This window comes from Nicotiana sylvestris, chromosome 10, assembly GCF_000393655.2.
Source record: "Nicotiana sylvestris chromosome 10, ASM39365v2, whole genome shotgun sequence".
Classification (NCBI taxonomy): domain Eukaryota; kingdom Viridiplantae; phylum Streptophyta; class Magnoliopsida; order Solanales; family Solanaceae; genus Nicotiana; species Nicotiana sylvestris.
The window spans coordinates 52,038,865-52,060,265 of NC_091066.1; the positions used below are offsets into that span (position 1 = coordinate 52,038,865).

General features: G+C 34.6%; 1 protein-coding gene across 1 annotated transcript; it reads right to left on the reverse strand.

Moving 5' to 3' along the window:
- Positions 1-203: 203 nt before the first annotated feature.
- On the reverse strand, positions 204-6,081 carry LOC104214034 (probable glucan 1,3-beta-glucosidase A). Its single transcript, XM_009763629.2, has 8 exons — positions 5,843-6,081; positions 5,266-5,385; positions 4,993-5,181; positions 2,993-3,151; positions 2,567-2,736; positions 2,327-2,482; positions 1,014-1,366; positions 204-586 (listed from the first exon to the last, which is right to left on the reverse strand). The coding sequence occupies exons 1-8, from the start codon at positions 6,038-6,040 to the stop codon at positions 405-407; spliced, it is 1,527 nt and encodes a 508-aa protein (XP_009761931.1). The 5' UTR covers positions 6,041-6,081; the 3' UTR covers positions 204-404.
- Positions 6,082-21,401: the final 15,320 nt, after the last annotated feature.

The window sequence follows — 21,401 nt, forward strand, 5'->3', positions numbered from 1 at the left end:
TCTTGTTACCTTCTCATGTCCTCACATTTAACTTCAACTAAGTTTATACATACTAGAAAAGGCCGCAAATTCATTTCATGTAGCTTAACCTACTTGCAAATCAAAGGGATCCAAGTTCGAAAAAGTAGTAGTAAAAATTTTAAGACATATTTAATGATGTATATTGGACGTAATAAACTGCTGCCTGCAGTGGTTGGATGGCCTTAGACTATGACTGTAAGCATTTCTGTTAATAAAGATCTCCACAATGTTGTTACAAGTTGATCCTTTGAGGTGTTTCCTCAAAAGTTTATGATTAACATCTAAACTACCTTATTAAGTATCCAAGTATTATGGCTTTGACATTTCGAAATTTTGAGTACTTGACAAAATATGATCAGCCATCAGACAATAATCTGAGTAATTTAAAGCTTGATATAGCCATTCTTGATCATCCACTCCAAACTCCAATGGTTGTTCACATTTTTGAGAGTCCAATAAGCCCAACCAAATGTTGCACGTCCGAACACTTCCAATTGAGCCTTGGCAAACTTTTGGTAGTCCTCCTTTGTTGCATCTCGAACTTGCCATTCAGCAACCCATTCCCCTGAAAAATATTTCAAAGTAGATTGTCATAAAGATCTCCTGTAGAATTGGTCATATAACCAAAAGAATATTTGTAATATGGGCTATATACTAATGATGATTTGAGCTAAAAAATTTAGAACGTACACTAAAGAAATTTGGATTTTTTTCACTTTTAGCTTGCGCCAGAAACTATTTACGTGCGGTATCCGAAAAAGTGGAGTATAAAATTTGTATAATTTTTATATATAATACACAGAATGTATATTTATACAAAAAAAAAATATGTACATTTTTTTCGGCTATTATTTTGAGAGCGGCTATATAGTATTATTTTTCCAAGAAAATTAGTATCATTGTATGTTGACAGCGGAAGGGTATATATTAATGTCATGTAGTCAAGGAGGGATGTAGAAGTTAATGAGAAAAGACAAATTAAGAAAATATACCAACTAAAGTGAGAGGGCCATTAGATTGGGTGACAGTATTGAGTTGAGCTGAACGGTTGTTGAAGACAAAATCAAGATTTTGCTGGACAGTCAAGTCGTTAAACATGTCAGAGAAAAGATTGTAGTAATGAACATCAATGACAGATCCCTTTAAGCCACTGGCAAAAGGCAAAAGCTCAGTTGGATCTGCAGGTCCTAATCTGTTGGACATCACTACATATGCATCCGAAGAATGCTTTCGAACTGCATTATATCCAGCTTCGTAGTATTTTTTCACCATCTCAAATGAAATTTCTGGTGCTAATGGCTCATTGATCAACTCCACTGCGTAAAGGCTTGGATTCTTGGCATACCTAAATTCATGAGTAAAAGAAAGAAGAAAATGAAAAAGTTGAAACGAAAGCATTATTTTACCCTTTGTACTCGAAAACAAATGTGGAATACAGAAATTCGGCGACAATTGTTAATTGTAGCAGGGGATGTACAAGTAAGCTGTATAAAACTATAGATTTATATGACGTGAAATGAAAATACATATCCTTATCAAATGGCAATTAAATTTAGCAACTTTTGTAAGTTCATAAGATATACTCCCTCTGTTCCAGTTTATATGAACTTATTTAATTGGGCATAGAGTTTAAGAAAAAAATAAAGACTTTTGGAATTTGTGTTCCTAAACAAATCAAAAGGGGGTCCAGAGTATTTGTGTGATTATAAAAACTTCTTATTAAGGATAGAATTGGAAGTTTAAGCTAAATTGTTTCCAAATTTAGAAATGAATCATTCTTTTTGGAACGAACCAAAAAGAAAATAGATTCACAAAAACTGGAACGAATGGGGTAGTGAATTATATTGTTTTATATGAAAAGATATTGTAGCTAAGATTCATGTGTGAAGTTTTTAGAAGCAGAGGCGTATCTAGTGTAGAAGTTATGGGTTTAACTGAACCTATAGCTTTTACTCATACCCTGTATTTTTTGTCCAAAATTTATTAAATATGTGCAAATAATAAATTTTGAACTCATTAAATAAGATGAGATATGATAGAATTGCGAATCTGAAATCATAAAGTTCAAATCCTGAATCCGCCTCTGTTTAGAAGCACATATATAAAATGGTTTGGGTTTTAACTATTGACACAGAAATTTTATTCTATCATGTCAACCATTCGCGAAAAGTAGCTAGTGTGACTAATTAGTACTAGGAAAAATAAGGCATGTTATCTTTTGCAACAAGTGAACAAGTCGAACCTACATTGATAGTTCATAGTACTATCGGTATATATTAGTTAAATCCTATCGTATAATTTATACCTGGCAGTTAAGAAGTCTATGACTGCAACAGTCTGGTGAATGTTGTCATCAGTTTTTCCCCATTCAATAGTACCATCTCTGTTGGCACTGTGCTCCCAAGGATTTTGGGAACCAGGTGCAGCATGCAGATCTATTATTACTTTAAGTTCGTATTTCCTACAAACATTACAAACTTTCAATTAAAACCCAATGTATTGCCAATTTGTTTATATAAAAAAATTACTTGTTAACAATGTATACTTGGCCCAGAAAAAGGCATTGTCTAAGGCATGCAAAGAGCCCCCAACATAAGGCTTTGGGGGTGTTGGATCACTGGCAATCCACCATCCAACTGGAATTCTCACTGCATTCAGTCCGTTGCTTGCTATGAACTTGAAATCTTCTTCCACTATAAATGTTTCCCAGTGTTCCTGTAATATAAATATATGCTTTTTCATATTTAAATACAATTATGATTTGCTAAACTACATTAGGTACTAGCATTCCTTTTTGGTCTTGTTTTTTTATCTAAAGAAAAAAAACCATCAAAATGTTTTGTTGAACATATGATTTATAATACCTTTTACGTACTAGAGGTTTAGTTTCATAAACTCAAATTAATAACTCAAATTAGTTACTCCATAGACACCAATTTTGAAAAAGATTTTGTGTAGAAAGAGTACATACTCTCATAACTTGTGGGGCCATGATAGGACCATAGCCATTAGTAATTTGGAACTCGCCTTCAAGTCTACCACTGGTTTTCATGATGAAAATAGAGGGATCATCATCACCCCATCCCCCATTCCCTCCATTATCTGCTGTCACAAGTTCCTCTGTTTTTACCTGCATCTTAAATAATTAGTACAGTAATAAGCTGAAACTTAGCTAAATATTATTATTACTGCACAGATAGTCATTCTCAAGGATGCTACTTAGGAATTAACCAGTACTTAATTTGTCTTGAAATTTTAAACTAATAATCAATTTAGAATATTCTTAAGTAACAGCCCTTTAGAGTGGCTACTTGACATCGTTTCTACTTCTATACAGTTCAAGTCGAAGGTAGTAAATAGGTCGATATTTTTTGTCATAAAATTACATCTTCTTATTCTCTCCTTTCATTTCTAATCAAAGTCGAATGACGATTTTAATTTCCCTTCTTATAATCCATAATATATGAAAAGACTTTCTTATGAAAACTTAAAAAAAATAAAATTAAAAGCATTGAGGACAAAGGCCTCTCATCAGGCTGTTTCTCCATCTTAGTCCTTTTCTTTATAGTTTAAATATATGTACTTATTAAAGAGTTTGTTTAGAAATGCCGGAAATGTTACTATCCTAATATTCTCCACTTGCCAAGTCAATAAAGTAGACACTTAAGTTGCCTCCTATATATCAACAAGAATAAGCAGCAGGCATAAATGGATCAATTTATCATTTGGAAAAATAATATTCTCTTGGGAGATATTTTTATTACCAATCGCAGCACTCACTTAGTGGATGAAGTCCACTAACTTTATCATATGGTCCTATGAAAGGATTTGTGGAACCAAAATTTTGGTCCCAAATGAGCGCCCCCCACCCCCCAGAAAAAAACAGCTTACTACCACAACTTTGAGTTTAAATTTAGAACTTATTTTGAAAGAATTGATTCTAGATTTGGTTTCCGAATTTTTTTTGCTTGAATTTAATTTTGAAAGAATTGTTTTTAGATCTTATAAAATCTAGAAATCATCATTAAAACATCAAAACATTGTACGGAGTAGTCACTTTTGTAAAGTCAAAAATTAAGAGAATATTGACTAAATATCATAATTAGTAAACTTATTCCCGCAACGCAATGCTGAAAAGTAAAAGATAAGAAAAGGTTCATCTCCTTTTGGAGGTATGGACCTAAAAGAGGGGAAGAGCATAGGCGGAGGTAGCGTAGTAACTACGGGTTCAATTGAATATATATATATATATATATATATATATTCAGTAAAATTCAGTAAAATTGTAAAAATAATATATATGAACCCATAACTTAAAAAATATAACGGATTCAATGTTAAAAATATTTAAATAGAACCCATAGGATTTAAATTCTGGACCCGCCTATGGGGAATTGGTAAAACCAAAAAGAAGAAAAGAAGGATGGACGTGTTACTATATGATCCTAACATTTGGTAAACGCAAAAGAAAAGGCCTGTTGAAAAAATAGGAGGTCAAATATTCAAAAATCAGAAACCAGACACAAAATATATAACCTTTTTGCTATTTCCATAACTTAAAACTAATTCCAATACCAATTGGGTTTGTTTAGAAACTAGCAACCAAAAGAATTATTACTAGTTTTGAGTTTAGTTTCAAAGACTTAAGTTCTATACACTAATGGTATCAAAATAATTATCAGATCACTTAAAATTAATTACAGATAAATTTCTATGATTTCAGTAACCTTACATAAATGGTAACCGACCTACTAAATATGTTAAACTACCATGACAATGAAAAAAATATTTACAGAGTCATTTTAATATTTTCTTTAAATTCAATTTCTCTCAGTGTTTTGAACGAGACAATACTTATTATTGTTTCCTAACGACGAAACCAAAGAGTTTTTTTTAAAAAAAAAAGTCGTGTTTTTCATTTTAACATGATTGCATCTCAAATTAAACACAAAGACCATTTCAAGAACTCACCTGTAAGAAGAAACCATTTGATGCTTTTATCCGAACACGGCTAGAATCATCAGAGTTCCTAACAATCTCAAAAGTCTCAGAAAATCCAGGTTTATTTTCCACTGCTACCACATTTCCACTTCCATCTACTCCCACAAATTCTTTGTTAAACACCCTAAAGTTAAAACTTGTGCTGTTGATTCTCCAAATCTATAAGAAAATAGACGACGTTAATCAGCTAATAAAAAAGAGTTTTTTCTCCTTTTATTATATTTTCAAGCAAAAGTTACCTACTTTGAAGGTTTCCCATCCAGAGGCGGCAGTTCTATTGGCAACAATAATAGTTCCTCCTCCTAACTCAGCACACAGATACTTCTCAACTTTTACTGATTTGAATTGCAGTCCAGTTCCATCCTGATCAATTGTCAATAAATATTTACATGTCAGTGTGTAGAAGCAGCTACGAATGGGAGCCTTGGAGCAACGGTAAATTAAGTTGTCTCCGCGTAACCTATAAGTCACGAGTTCGCTTGAATTAGGGTAGACCGTCTACATTACTCCCTTATGGAGTGCGGCCCTTCCCGGACTCTGCGTGAATGCGGGATGACTGGGCTGCCTTTTTAATGAGTAAAAGTTACAAAGGTGAGCTTTAATTTAGAGCAATGGTAAAGTTGTCTCTTTGTAACCTATAAGTCAAGGGTTCAAACAGTGAAAGCAGGCATTAATACTTGCATTAGGATATGCCGTCTACATTAGACCCTTTGGAGTCCGGCCCTTCCCAGACCCTACGTAGCCAGCTGCCCTTTTTAGTGTATAAAAGTTACATAAACTCTAAATTAAAGCAAGGGAAATGAAGGTTGTAAAAATTAACCAGAAAATCTTTGTTGGGGATGCCGTCAAAAAGAGAAGGTTTAATCCATCCTTCAGTCAGAAGCCAGCCTCCAAGATTAACAGCTCGAACTTTGAAATTTGGAGTAATTCTTCCATAAGAAAAACTAAATATGCAACAAGAAGAGATGATAAAGAAGTAGTAGACAACAAGTTTCCTTGCCCATGAGTAGCTTGCCATTGCTTCTTAATATTTTAGAGTTGCATGATATATCCTCAACTTGATAATGCCTTTATATAGATGTCCAAATCTTTGACCAACTAATTTAAACAATCTGAACTCGGAAATAAAGAATGTGACAAAATAGATATACTATATCTTGATTTTGAATCAATGATGAGCTGCTTATTCAACGTTTTGACCTTTTAAATTAGAAATGGTTTTATGAATTTTTGTTTTGTACGTACTTTTGGTATGTATCTTGGTGCAATTTCAATTATTCCTTAATCACCTTCTATAACCCAATATTAAGAACTTTGTTCTTTCAATAAAGGCATTCTTAATTACTAGCTTACTTTGTTGCAAAGCTAATATGAATAAAATACATTTTACAACTAAAGACGACGTCAAGATTAGCGGTGGGAGAATGATATTCCTCCACCTTTAACCAGTACTAGTTTTCAATTCCGAATTTTGAAAATGAAAATATCTTTGATAGAGAATATAGTGTTTTCCCGTAATTGACCTTATACGACACGAATCTGGATAACATAGATTAATCCTACATTTGAAACTTTCAATGCCGATGTATAATACTTGGACTTTTCAAAGGTGATCCCACATATCACCTTCTTTCTCTTCCCTTTCCCACTGAGGTCTTCGATTTCATGAGGGTTGACTTAGATTAGCATCACAATTTACAGCTATAAATATTCTTTGCTTAACTAAATCAGGTATTCTGTCAATTAAATAGTTCCTAATTACTAAAATAACAACTATATGATTCATCTTCTCTGGCTTGTTCCAGCCTTTAGTTTCGAGAAAATATTTAAAAACTTGCAAAAGTGACGACGAAGAAGAATTTTATCATTCGGTCAAGACTTCTAGAGATTGACACTGCGTGCACTTCACCTTACACAGCTAATTAAGGGTGGCGATGATCCAATTAAATAAAATATACATCTGACTATCCTTTTAGCATGTGCTAATTAATCCTAAGGTCTAGAATTCACATATGCGAAGTAGTAAGGTAATTAGTTCACATTGCTATTTTCTCATGTTTCAGACCAAATTAGTATGTTCATCATTGTAGTTTAATTTAATTTATTACAACCAAGAAATTCTGTTCTAACTTTCCCAATGGATAAGCAATTAAATTAAGCTGCATGGTTAATTAAAAATCAGAAAAGAAAGCTGACTCTGAAAAGTGTTTTTACTTAATTATTTACTCTTGTTTTAGGCGTCATTATTATATTGTTTTAGTGCACAACTTGCCGTGAGTGGCACTATAACGAAGTGCCTATGGCTGCGAATTTAGTATTAAACTCCTCTAATTACTAATGCTAATATACTTGCTTTAGTTCCCATTAAGACATTGAAAGATCCAAATTTGGCTTCATCAATTTCGGCACAAACCGATTAGAACCCATTTTCTAGAAGATACATCCATACCTACCCCAATGGGAATTTTAAATGGGTGACTAATTTCTGGTGGAAGTCATTAAACTGAAAGAGATTAGATAAAAGAGAATAGAAAATACAAAGGAAACTACAACAAAAGACACATTCATATTTTTAACGGTAAAGGACCAAATATACCCCTCTACTTTCAAATATTGTTTACATGTACCCTTCTTTATACTATTGGGCTATATATACCCCTACCGTCATACTTTGAAACAAAAATACTCCTATTTTGAATGGAGTGTCACGTGGCAGCACCAGATTAAAATGACCCTTTTTTTTTTACCCAACCCATTTTACAAAAAACCCACAACCCGAACCATATTTTCATTTTTCAGTTTTTTAAATCTTTTTGTAAAACTTAAAAAATATTGCAAAATATTTTCGTTTTTTAAAGTGAGTAGATACTGAAAAGATTTTGCAAAACAAATTGTAAAAACTAAAAAAAAAATTGTTTTTTTAACAAAATATTTTTTTTGTAAAAACTATAAAAACATATTTGTAAAAACTGAAAAAAAAAGTAAAAACTGGAATTTTTTTTCCAGTTTTTAATAAAATATTTTCGTTTTTTAAAAACTGGAAAAAATATTTCCAACAAAATATTTTCGTTTTTGAAAAATGTTTTTTTTTCATTTTTTCAGTTTTTTTAAAGATTTTCTTTTTGTAAAAACTGAAAAAACAAATTTGTATAAACTTAATTTTTTTTGTAAAAATAGAAAAAAATATTTTCGTTTTTTAACAAAATATTTTCGTTTTTTAAAAACTGAAAAAATTATTTTCAACAAAATATTTTCGTTTTTGAAAAATATGTTTTTTCATTTTTTCAGTTTTTTAAAAGAATTTTGTTTTGTAAAAACTGGAAAAACAAATTTGTAAAAACAGAAAAAAACATTTTTTGTTTTTTAACAAAATATTTTCGTTTTTTAAAAACTGAAATTTTAAAAAAAAAAAGAAAATAGGGGTCGGGTTGTGGGGTTTTTTTAAAAACGGGTCGGGTAAAATAAAAAAGAAATGGATCGTTTTAATATGGTGTTTCCGCGTGTCACTCCATCCAAAATAGGGATATTTTTATTTAAAAGTATGACGGTAGGGGTATAGATAGCCCAATAGTATAACGAGGGGTACATGTAGACAATATCTGAAAGTAGAGGGATATATTTAGCCCTTTGTCGTATTTTTAATGTATATTATATTAATATCTGCTAAATCAAGAACTCAGTGGTATCTCAATAATAGAAGGATTAGTTAACTCCTATAGTAAAGGTTGATACCTTATTTATTTTAAATAAATACCCTTTTAAAAAATTATATTTTATAGCTACCTTTTGATTTTTTATAGCCAAATATCTATTTATGGTCACCTCCTACCCTTAAGCCATAAAATAAGCTTTGTATTATTTTTCTCTCTCATATCCCCTCAAATTTCTTCTATCCCCTACTCCATATGTATTCTCCCTCTCTCTCTACTTCCCGATCTCATATTCTCTGTACAACTTCAGGCGACAGACAAAAGTTAGAGGTTTCTGTACAGTTTCAGGTGATAGAGCGCCAATAAAGATGTTTCTGGACAGGTTGACCATTCGCCATACCATGTCGAGTATGTACAAAAATATAGTACAGTTTCAGGAACGCAAATAAATACTTAGCAAGAAAACAAAAATCATCGTTCTTTTTAATGATAGATCCAGTGACCATCTATCGTTTGCTTTCACAAATCCTTTCCTTTCGTCAACAATGCTGTGGACTTGCAGATGGGACAATTATTCTTCATAATCAACCATTTTTGTATACTGATGTTGCTTCAATGAGACGACATTAGGGTTGTTCTTGAATAAAGGCGATGGAGTTGGGGACTGACCAACTTGAATTTTCTGTTAATATATTTTAATGTATTTCGTTGTATTTTATTGTATTCATTGTCTTTTTTTCATTATATTTCAATGTATCTCGTTGTATTTTATGTATTTCATTGTATTCATTGTCTTTTTTTCATTGTATTTCAATGTATCCCGTTGTATTCTATGTATTTTATTGTATTCATTGTCTCGCTATATTCCATGAATGTATTCATATATTTTTTTTAATTAATATAATTTATGTATTCAAATGTATTATATAATTTCTCTGAAGATTGCTATGTTTTTGGGGTATTTTTTGGTTAGAATTTTTTTTTTATAACTGAAAATACAAATTTTGTGTGTTATAATTGAGTTTGTTGAGTTATATTAGGAGTTTATTATGTTAATTGATTCACTTTCTGTTTAAAAAATAGTGTAATCTCCTGTTTCACGCCGTGAATACAGTCGAATACAATAATCTGTCCAGCTGTAATCCCATGTTTCACGCCATGAATACAGTCGAATACAACAAGTGACTAGCTGGACTTCCCTGATTCATGCCTATTTTTGCTACTGTATTCATGAATACAGTAGCTTAAATACATCTAATACATTTTATAACAACAAAAAACGTATTTACAATCCGTAATATAACAAATGGTATCTATAGATAGCTAATTACCACTAAAAGATAGTGTTTTATGAAAATTTCTCTAGAATAGAACCAGTACTGTATGGAAATTTTCAGTTCTTATCAAGTTTTCTCTTTACGAAAACTAAAAAGAAAAAAGAAAAACAGCAGATCTCATCGAATAAGACAATTTTTTCTTAAATATGGCATCAAGAGAATTTTTCTTGTTCAGAATTTTTACTAAATTGTTCTATTTTGTCATGTGAAATTCGAGAGAAACTTTATAGAGCTTAGGAAAATTGGTATCTGTGTTCCAAAATCATGAAAAATTTGTACGTCCAATATAATTGTAAATTTTGGATTTACCATAAAGTTTATATCTCTACTCTCTAGTAAAGTGAACATAGTAAGTCATATGTACTTTTGTTTGATGCATGTATATATCTATGTTCATCTTGATTACTATCGTAGACTTTTTAGGGCCTGTTTGGCTATAAAAAGTTTCTTTTTTTTTTATTTTTTTTAAACTTTTTTCGAAATCAGTGTTTGGCTATGAACATTTCAAATTTCACTTCAAGTTGAATTTTGAATTTTTTTCGAAATTTGAAAAACTCTAGAAAGCTGGTTTTAAAAATTTGCACCTCAAAGAACTCACAAAAATTTAAAAGCAGCTCCAAATTGTATTCATGTCCAAACACAACTCTAATTTTCAAACTTGAAATTTTTATATAATTTTGTCTGGAATTTCACAGTTTTTATGTCCAAACGCCTACTTAGTTCTCATTTTTGTAAGTCAATCGAGTTGTAGGTTCAGTTTGAACGTGTTGCATAGGGGTGTTCATAAAAATCCGAAAACCCAAACAAAACCGAAAACCAAACCAAACCGATCAAAAAAATCGATACTTTTTGGTTTGGTTTGGTTTTGGTTTTGAAATTTAAAAACCGATCAAATTTGGTTTGATTTTGTTTTTAATTAAAAAAATTCAAACCAAACCGAATATAGGAGAAGCTATTTTAAATTTATTATTACACCTATATATATATATATATATATATATATATATATATATATATATATATATATATATATATATATATATATATATATACTTTTATACAAAGTTTTAAAAATTTTATAGTAAATATTAATCGTTTGCACTTTTAGTACAATTATTTACCTTTACATTATAGTTTAATTGGTAGTTTTCTTTTGTTAAGTGTAAGAATCTATTTCATGTTAAAAATAATATATTTTTAATTGAGTCCTTAAATTATTCATCACTATTTGATTCAATTATCATCAATATATCTTGGTAAATAATAGATTTCTCAAAGGGCAATTGATTTGATAGTGTTACGTTAAAAATGTGGTCGCCGAAATGTGTGTTTGGTAGTGTATGTCTTATATTTAAAAAAACCCGACAAATAACCGAAAAAAACGAAAAACCGACATAAACCGATGTAAGCACGTGATTTTTGACCCTCCCCGAGGATTTTCACATTTTTTAGCATAAATATGTAATTGGGTCAAATATAGCCATTTTAACTATTTTTACTTTATTTCGTTGCAAAAAGAAAAAAAATCACAAAATACATATATAAATTTTAGTTTATGTATTTCTCATAAACTTGAAAAATACAAAAATTGCACTTTGTTTTGTACTTTATATAATTTCGAAAATAACCAAAAAATATAGTTCTATTAATGTTTTGTAGTCATTTTAATTTGGAAAAATACAAAAAAAATATATTACTTTATATTTTATCTTTATAGATAAAAAAACAAAAATTACAAAAATAGTTTTATTAATATTTTGTAGCTATTTTAAATCTTGAAAAAATATTTTAAAAAAAGATATAGTGTTGTTTAAATATTAGTCTTATTTTTGGTAGTTGTTTTGCTAACATAGGGCTAGTTAAGCAACGTTTCCTATTTCTCGGGTCCGGGCAAAAGAATAATATTCGGGTTCAAACTACCTGGTTTTAGGCCTAATTTTGGACCTAGCCCATAATAAACCGAGTCCAGGACACATGGGGAACCCCACCACGCGTGGGGGACACAAATCTCGAACCCCACCACGCGTGGGCTCATTTCCCTGGGCAAGGGATACTAAATACACGGACAAACACTGTCAAAAGGGGACTTTAAAAATTGAAAACTGACTTTGAAAAATTTTGGAGAGGGCTAGACACTATTCAGTCATCTTCTCCAAAAGGAGAAGAAGAAAACCCTAGGAGCCTACCCCAAAAAGAAAGGTGAAACCACCATTTCCTCACCTTCCCGACAGCCCAAAACCTCCATCAACAAACACCACCTCCATCTACACCACCCAAACCGTCCGCAACCCCCCAGCTCCGCCATCGTCGACCTTTGACCACCAAGCTTCCAGCGAACCTCCATAACTGCCCAAGACACCACGACCAACAGCTTCCCCCCCCCCCTTGTCGTCAAACAACCACTGCCTCCTCGACACCGTCCGAACACCACCCCGTCTCCTCCCAACTCCCTCACCATCGTCACTGACCACCAAGCCTCCAGCTCAACCTCACGTTCAAATACCACGTCCAAGCACCGCCACCAACAGTCCATCACTGCTGCCTCACGTTCTTCTCCACCAAACACCCACCTCCTTCACGTCCGTCGACCACCAAGCCTCCCCAACAACCTCTGCTATTCGTCGTTCAGCTCCATCGACCACTGTCCAAACGACCTTCCACAGCCTGCTTCTTCCTCATACCCGAACGACCCCTTTCTGCTCATATTCACGTACCGGTGCTGCGTCAAAAAAAAGAAAAAAAGGCAGAAACCAACCCCTCGGGTAGTTAACGGTCTTGGTCCGAACTTCCAATTTCCATTGAGATCGTTGTCATTCATTGAGGTCCGGTGCGTCGAGTTGGTTTCGAGGTTCCGTCGTTGTTCTTCGTTCAGAGAGGTCCGGCTTGAGTCCCGTCGGGGTCGTGTTTGTCGTTCTGAGGTTGTCGAGGTTCACAGGTCATAGTCCTTCATCCTTTGTTTCATTTCATTCATTTTGCATATTATGGTTCAAGGCAAATGAGAATATTCGATATTGATGAATGTCAACAATGCAATTTTTGTTGTTGTGTTAAAAATGTTTATTCTATGTAGTTACTGCATGCTTAAAGTAAATGTGAGCATATGAACGGTTTGTGTTCGTCTTTGTTAAATTGCTTTGCTTTTTTTTTTCATTTTTACCATGGATATTATTACCTGTTAGAATCGTTGTTTTTTGTCATTGGTAGAAAATCGTAGTCGTCTTAAGTTTGCCCTCAAATAATAAAAACGAGACGAGCTTCGCCACATAAAAAATGTACAGATTGCGGAGCCCTCACAAAACATATGCATTAAATACTTAGATTCCGGGACGGGCCGTTTAACAAATTTCACGGCCATACCCAATATAATAATGCACTAGTTGCTTTAGGCGCGCCTTTAATAATGTTATCTCCCTAAACTCGGGTGCACATTTATGTGACCCAAATCCAAATCTCAACGAAATCGAAATGTCTCTAATCACGGGTACATTGACTGTGACGTGGTCTGAGATGCATTTCCATGACGTTGCAAATTCATTTTTAAAATAATAAATGGGACGAGCCTCGACAAACAAAAAATGCAAATTGCGGGGCCCTCAGTAAATACTTGTTTTAAATTTACTTAGAATTCAGGAGGGTCGCTTAGCGAATTTCGTGGCCTCCCCAAAATAATAACACGATAGTCTCTTTAGGCGCGTATTTAATAATTTACTTTCTTAAGCTTGGGTGTGCATTTCATGCGACCCAAATCCAAATCTTAAAACATCAAATAAAATGTGTTCCGGATTGTGGGTGCATTTCATGTGACGCAATCCAAAGACGTGTTTTAAGCGATGTTCACATTCTTTTGAAATAACAATAATAAAGCGGTAAAAAGTTAAAATTGGCACATTGGTTCATAATTGTATTTAAAATCAGATAAATAAGCCGAATATAACAGTTGAGCGACCGTGCTAGAACCACGGAACTCGGGAATGCCTAACACCTTCTCCCGGGTTAACAGAATTCCTTATCCGGATTTCTGGTACGCAGACTGTAATATGGAGTCATTCTTTTCCTCGATTCGGGATTAAAATTGGTGACTTGGGACACCTTAAATCTCCCAAGTGGCGACTCTGAAATAAATAAACCAATCCCGTTTCGATTGTCCTTTAATTGGAAAAAACTCCCTTGCGCCTCTCGCGGGTATGTAAAAAGGAGGTGTGACAGCTCTGGCGACTCTGCTGGGGATAGACCCAGAACCACTGGTTCAGGGTTAGAAATTCGAGCTTAGAATAAATTGTTATGTTCAGCTTTATCTGATTTTGTTACATGATCTGTGCTTAATGTGCTAATTGGTTGCCTTTTACCGCTTTGATATTACGTGAACTGTATATAAACTGTGCCGAAACCCATATCCTTTCTGAGTCTTCTAAATCATGAAGAAGGGTGTACTTCGTACGACTTCTTTTCTGTATAGTGTCAAAACCTAATTTAGAACGAGGTTCGGACAAGTTGCTAAGCCGGTGAAGCTTCTGTATTCCCGGTACGCTGCCCCCCCTCGGCTCGAGCTGTCCGCTCGGGTAAGCCAGGTCTAGAACAAACACCCAGGTCTGAACCTAGTATAACAAAGCCACATGCCGGATCCCTAGTAGGAACGTTTATTTGCATCATGTGCATTTGACTTAGGGGACTCAACACAGGGGTTGGGTCCGTCTAGGACAAGCAACCTGAAAATAATAGACCAGCTTTTGGCATCCTATGTGCTACATGTTGTATTTAGTCAAGGGCGAATGGGTCATTTGGTCATTTCCAGCATGGTGTTATTTTAATCAAAGCATGGGGAACATTTGTGGAATCCAAGAAGCCTTGGAATTCCCTATGTCCCCCACGCTTCATTTTTGGGAAAAGCACCTAGGGAACATTTGTGGAATCCAAGAATTCTTGGAATTCCCTATGTCCCCCACGCTTCATTTTTGGGAAAAGCACATGGGGAACATTTGCGGAATCCAAGAAGTCTTGAAATTCCCTATGTCCCCCATGCCACATTTTTGAAAATATAATAAATATAAAAAATAAAATATATATGTATATATATAAAAAAAAACATTGAAAATTCCAAAAAAAAAGATTGTGTATGTTTTTATCATCATCCACAAATTAGAAAATAGTGGAAAAGAGGAGAAAATAACAGTGTAGAGATATAACTACTTATTGTTAGAAAAAAAAAACAAATGTCCAAGTAGTGTCGAAACTCTGCCGAAATTTTGAGAATATAAAATAAAAAAAAATATATGTCTTATTAGTTTGTTTTGTTAAAGCAAAGGAAAAGTAGAAAAAATAATCATTGTTTTGTCTTATTTTTTCTTTTTTTTAAAAAAAACAAACAAAACATTAATAGAAAAGAAAATAGTTTGTCTTGCCATAAAAAATGAAAAAAAAAGAGTATTGTTTTTAAAATATGTGTTATTTATTTGTTTATGAAAATGACAAAATTAAAATAATCCAAAAATATTTTCTCCATTATTGACTTCTTTAGGAAGTCTTTCTAATTGTTTTCAAAAAAATAATATATATAAAAAAAAAAACAAATCCGAAAATATTTTGATTCTTTTTTCAAAATTGAAAAGAAAATTCAAAAAAAACATTTTGAGAAGCATTTCTTTTATTAAAAGCAAAATTCCGAAAAATATTTTCTTCTTCTTCTTTAGAATAAAGAAAAAAAAGCAAATGAAAATTCAAAAAATATATCTTAGAAGTGTTTCTTTTAAAAAGAAAATCAATAAAAAAAAATGCTTCCTTTCTTCTTTTAAAGTAGTTCTTTTACCCGAACTACGCGGGTTTGATTCTCACCGGATGTGAGATACGTAGGCAACCCTCATCGGGTCCAACCCCACCTTTTCAAAAAAAAAAAAAAAGGGAAAAGAATGTTTTATGTTTTCGTTAATTTGTTTGTTTGTTATGAATGAAAAATAATAGTCTATTTGATTGTCGTGAAAAAATAACAAAAAAATAAATAAATAGAAAATGGAAAAGGGTCTTCTCAAAAATAGTTTATTTGCCCGAACTACGCTGGTTTGATTCTCACCGGATGTGAGATACGTAGGCAACCCTCATCGGGTCCAACCCCACCTTTTGCTAAAAAAGCCAAAAAACAAATAATAATAATAATAATAAAAAATATATATATATGTCAAATTTTAGTTTTTGTCATAAAGAAGTCGGGTGACGCTGTTTTATCAAGACATAGCCGAATGTTCCCGAAAGGGACGCCGGAAGGCTGACTTTGCATAAACAGCCACCTTTGGGTCATTTTAAGATTTGGTCCAGTTGACCCACACAGCCTTAAAAATCTTCGTCCCCGAGACGTTGACAGGCCGTGTTTGCAATATTGAGTTTCCTATTTTTGAAAAAACGATAAAAGAGTCATAACTAAGTCAGGAGATGTTGTTTGTCATAAATAGCCGAATGTTCCCGAAAGGGACATCGGAAGGCTGACTTTGCGTAAACAGCCACCTTTTGGGTCATGTCTAGGAGTTTGGTCCAGTTGACCCACACAGCCTTAAAAAGCTTCGTCCCCGAGACGTCGAAAGGCCGTGTTTGCAACACAAGGTTTTTATCGTAATTTGAAAAAAAAAACAAAGAGTAAACGGTCAGGTGAATGTCGTTTGGATGTTTAGTCAAAAAAAATGAAAAAATAAAATAAGCCGAGCCAGCTTCGGCCGCGTCTTAAACCGTTCTTGCCGAAATAGCCTTAGAGTATCTTTCAGTTGTCGAAATGCTATTTTCGTAAGAGAACGGACAAGTTTGTAAAGTGTCATAAATAATCCTCCCCGGCCTCAAAATTCATGTGAAATTTGGAAGGGGCCACATTTGCAAAAATAACCGTTTGGTTGCATTTGTCGAACAGAGAAAGGGAGCTAGCCTTTTGTTTTTGAGTTTGTAAAGCTTTTGATTAAAATATGTGTGTTGTTTGATTTTTGAGTTTGTAGGTCATAATCAAACCTTTGAAACCCAGTTTGTTCTAATATGAAAAATGTTTAGTATTGTTTATCTTTCAGCAGTCCGAACTACGCAAGGTCTGATTCATGCGGGGTCATGATACGTAGGCAATCTCCATAAGATTCGACCAAACAAAAATAAGGAAAAAAAGAGAATGAAAAAAAAAGAAGAAGGAAAAAACGAAACGAAAAAAAAATGAAAAAGAGAAAAAAAAAACAAAGGTAAAAAAAATAATAAATAAATAAATAAATATATATATATATATATATATATATATGTTGATAATAATAAGGACCGACTGAGTCCATTCTAACATATTTGGTGTTGAATTGTGAAGAAAGTTGAGGTGGTCGGTTTGTGCCTCAAAGAAAATTGACAACTAACGTCGAAGCTGTTACAAGTGCTCCAGAGACTCAGAGTCGGAGGGTTCCTCGTCATGAGTCACAATTTGCGACACAACAAGAGCAGTACCACTCTCCTGAGTACCACTCGTACTCGTTTGATCTTGCTGCAAAAACTGAAAAGCCTGCCCGAAAGATGGTACAGGAAGAAATGACCCAAAGAGTGAAAAGCTTAGAACAATGGTTGGAAAACATGCAAGGGTTGGCAGGCCAAAAGAGTGTTGCCTTCAAAGATCTATGTATGTTCCCCGATGTCCACTTGCCGCCTGGTTTCAAGACTCCAAAATTTGAAAAGTACGATGGACATGGAGATCCCATAGCCCACCTGAAAAGGTATTGCAATCAACTGAGAGGTGCGGGAAGAAATGAAGAATTGTTGATGGCTTATTTTGTGGAAAGCCTTACGGGAGTAGCCTCCGAATGGTTTATGGATCAAGACACGTCTCGCTGGTATGTCTGGGATGACATGGCACAGGCCTTTGTCAGACAGTTCCAATACAACATCGACATTCCCCCAGACCGCATTTCCCTTTCAAACCTGAAGAAGAAACCAAGTGAAAGTTTCAGGGAATATGCCATAAAATGGAGAGAGCAAGCAGCTCGAGTTAAGCCACCCATGGATGACCACGAGCTAATTACTGTCTTCCTTCAAGCGCAAGAGCCAGATTACTTTCAAAACATGGTGTCCGCAGTTGGCAAAACCTTCTCGGAAGCAATCAAAATTGGAGAAATGGTAGAGAATGGTCTTAAGACAGGCAAAATTATAAGTCAAGCTGTTCTTAAAGCCGCAACTCAGGCTGTCCGGGTTGAGTCAGATAATCTTAGCGACACAAATGAGGAGATTGAAGAAATCATGATGACATCAGGGTCTAGAAGAGGTCCCAGGAGAACATCTCGAAGGTATGAGCAGCCTCCTCAAATTTTCTATGGCTCCCCTGAGCAGTATTATCCACCTCAGGACGCTCAATACTCTGTCGCTCCACCTCAGTATGTTGTCCAGCCACCAAAACACCCCAGGAGGCGAGCACGAGCATCACAAAATCTCCAGAAGTCTCCACAAAATTTTCAGGTGCCCTATAACCCACAGCCAAGCCAGTGGTATAAAGGGGAACAAAGGTTGAAAGATAATTTTACACCAATAGGAGAGTCCTATGAAAGCTTATTTGAGAAATTAAAGAATCATGACATGATTGCACCTATTCCTCCAAATCGTGTGGACCCACGTGCAAGAAGCTTTGACCCTTCTAAAAGGTGTGAATACCATTCCAATGCCCAGGGGCACAATGTTGAAAGCTGTCGGGATTTGAAAAGAGAAATAGAAAGAATGATCCAAGAAGGGCGGATTGTGATCAATAACAGTGACATGGAGCACTCGAACCCTATCGAGAACTTGTTGACAGAGGGTGAAGATGTTGAAGCGGGTAATGGTCTTGGTAGTATTGATGCAAAGCTCAGTGGCTAAGATGCCAATTTTTGATAAAGTGGAAGGACGCTTCATTCCTTGGTCAGCAAGAGAGAAGCTTGTGGTGGCTTATTTTGTGGTCATTTCTGTTGTTCGGATTATTAAGGTTGTAATTGGGATTTTGTCCTGTGTCAAACCTTCTTATCTTTCCATTTTGTCATAGCAGTTTGTTTAAATTTTGTCCAGTTTGTGCTAGGATTTTATTCTGGTTGTTTTGTTTGTTTTATTATTCAAACCATTTCGCCGGTAGTCTAATACAAAGCCGGTCTTTTGTTAGTTCCAGTCGTCTTTTGTTTAGTCCTTTCATCATTTCGTTCAATGCCGATTCTAGGGACATGACATGCGCACACACTTTGGGCCTAGTCTTTAAAGTTAATCATAAAACCCTGGAAAGGCGATCAAACCATTTAGAGGAAATAAAGACGGTTTGAGATTATTCAGAGCCCGAGTCATATGGAACCGGGGCAAGTTAAACGCAAAGAAAACCGTTAAAAGGCAAAGATTCGCCAAATTGGCATGAGGGTCGTTCATAATAATGAGAATGGGAGTGTCGCCCAACGGTGCTTTAGAAGTGACAAATGAACAAACAGATGTTGAATATAATTGTCAAGTCCAGAACCACCAGAAGAGACTACAAATTTAAATTGTGTTGTTTGCACTTGTCATGTTTTGAAGACTGGAATGACGAAGGCATTTTGTTCTGCTACCTAAACACTTTATCCTTCGTTACCCCTTTTGAGCCTTATCTATTTTTTCTTTCATACCCCTCGTTCGGAATCAGTAGCAACGACTAGAAAACACAAGCGTGACAGGTAAACAAAAAAAAAAAAAGCAACAAAATGGAAAAAGAGAAAAGAGAAAAGAAGAGAAAAATGATAACAAAAAAAAAAGGAAAGTCAAATGAAAAAAAGAGAAAATTGGGAACTACGTTTGACCTGATTCCTCAAAGAGGATACGTAGGCGCTTCACGGCTCGGTCATAATTTTGAAAAATGAAAAAAAAATCAATTAAAATATCCCCAAGCAAGAAACTGGGGCAAATGTTGCGTTTGTTGTAAATAAATATAATTCCGAAGGTTGTAACTAATAACCCAAAATTAATGCATTTTTTAGCCTTTTATACCTTTTCTTTCTAGCCTATCCAAAACCCACATTACGGTCCAAAGAAAGACCTTCTGATCAGTCTTCAAAAGATGCCAAGTCAGACAAATGAGAGTCTCACCGGTGAGCATAACATTCTGTTCCACAGCAGAAAGGACTCTGATCCCCAGCGGAAAGAGTCATACCGGCGACACTCCAAACCCCCAGCTGGAAAGTGATACAAATGAGAGAGTCTTATCGGTGAAAACCTTCACAGGCACCATAAGGCGATGAAAGCTGAGAGAAAAACCAGAAATGAGAGAGACTTGATAGTGAAAACCCTTCGGGCACTACAAGTCGAATAAGATTGAGAATCAGATGGGGAATCGCCAATTGAAGATCTTGAAAGATGATTGACGGTAGAGGATAGGCCACATACGCATGTCATGGCCATTAGAGTCGGTATCTGCATTTGATAGGTTTTTATTTATAGTTTCTTTTGTTAAAGAGTCATTTTTTTCCTTTGTCTTTTTATTCTGTTCCCTTTTATCTTTTTCCTTTCATAGAAAAATCCCCAATAGAGTCTGTCTGGTCAGAACAAGTGAATTGACTTCAAAATATGCCATCAGCTTTCCAATTATGCCAGATGAGATCTGACTAGTACCTCCAAATGGTATAGTCAGCAAAGAACAAGCGCGAGGCCAGTGTCAAAAAAGATATCCCCAGCAAAGGGAATTGACAAAAGGATTGACAAGCGTCAAGAGGGATATCCTTGCCAAAACCAAGGTTATAAACCTCAAAGACAAGGCCCGTGAACAAAGCAAGGAGAGTAGTGAGCATGATTTGGCGAAATCCATACTAGACTAAAAGGTCGGGGAAATGCCAGTTTCCAAGCTATGCCACAAAAGAAGAGGGATATCCCCCAGCAGGAAGGGATTATCCCCAGCACATAATATCATCCCCAACAAGTTGTTGAACGCAGAGCAAGGAAGGAGAAAGGGAAAGCCATCCCAGTAGGAGTATCACAACCAACCACCATGTTTTAAACTAACAAATTTTGTTTGATTTGAAACAGGTAAAGGAAATGGCATTGATGCAGAAACGCATGCCACAAGGGATATTATCAAACTGGGGCAGAAAATTTTCCTTCCATTTAGAAAATTTTCTGGAAGTCAGGTACCCCCAGCTGATAACATTTTACCCCCAACAGGTAAGTAAATAATTCCTCAACAGTGTTATCCCTAGCAGTTGCGAGGGGTCCAACACAAGGTTGGAAAGTCGGTATCCTCAGCGGTTCCTTTCGGGGAAAGGCAAAACGACTCTCAAGGGAGGTAGTATTTGAAGGAAGAAGCTATGCAAAAAAAAAGAATAAAAAAAAAAGAATAAAAAGATAATAATGAAAAAAAGGGTAAAAAGTCATCCCCATCTAAATAATCCCCAACAGTTTCGAGGGAGGACAACACAGGTAAGTA

Excerpts from the sequence above, each read along its gene's own strand:
- LOC104214034 (XM_009763629.2), bottom strand. The coding sequence starts at position 6,040 with ATGGCAAGCTACTCATGGGCAAGGAAACTTGTTGTCTACTACTTCTTT. Across the intron at positions 3,152-4,992 it reads CAAATGGTTTCTTCTTACAG|GTAAAAACAGAGGAACTTGT; the intron begins GTGAGTTCTTGA and ends TTTAAGATGCAG. Across the intron at positions 2,737-2,992 it reads TGGCCCCACAAGTTATGAGA|GAACACTGGGAAACATTTAT; the intron begins GTATGTACTCTT and ends TTTATATTACAG.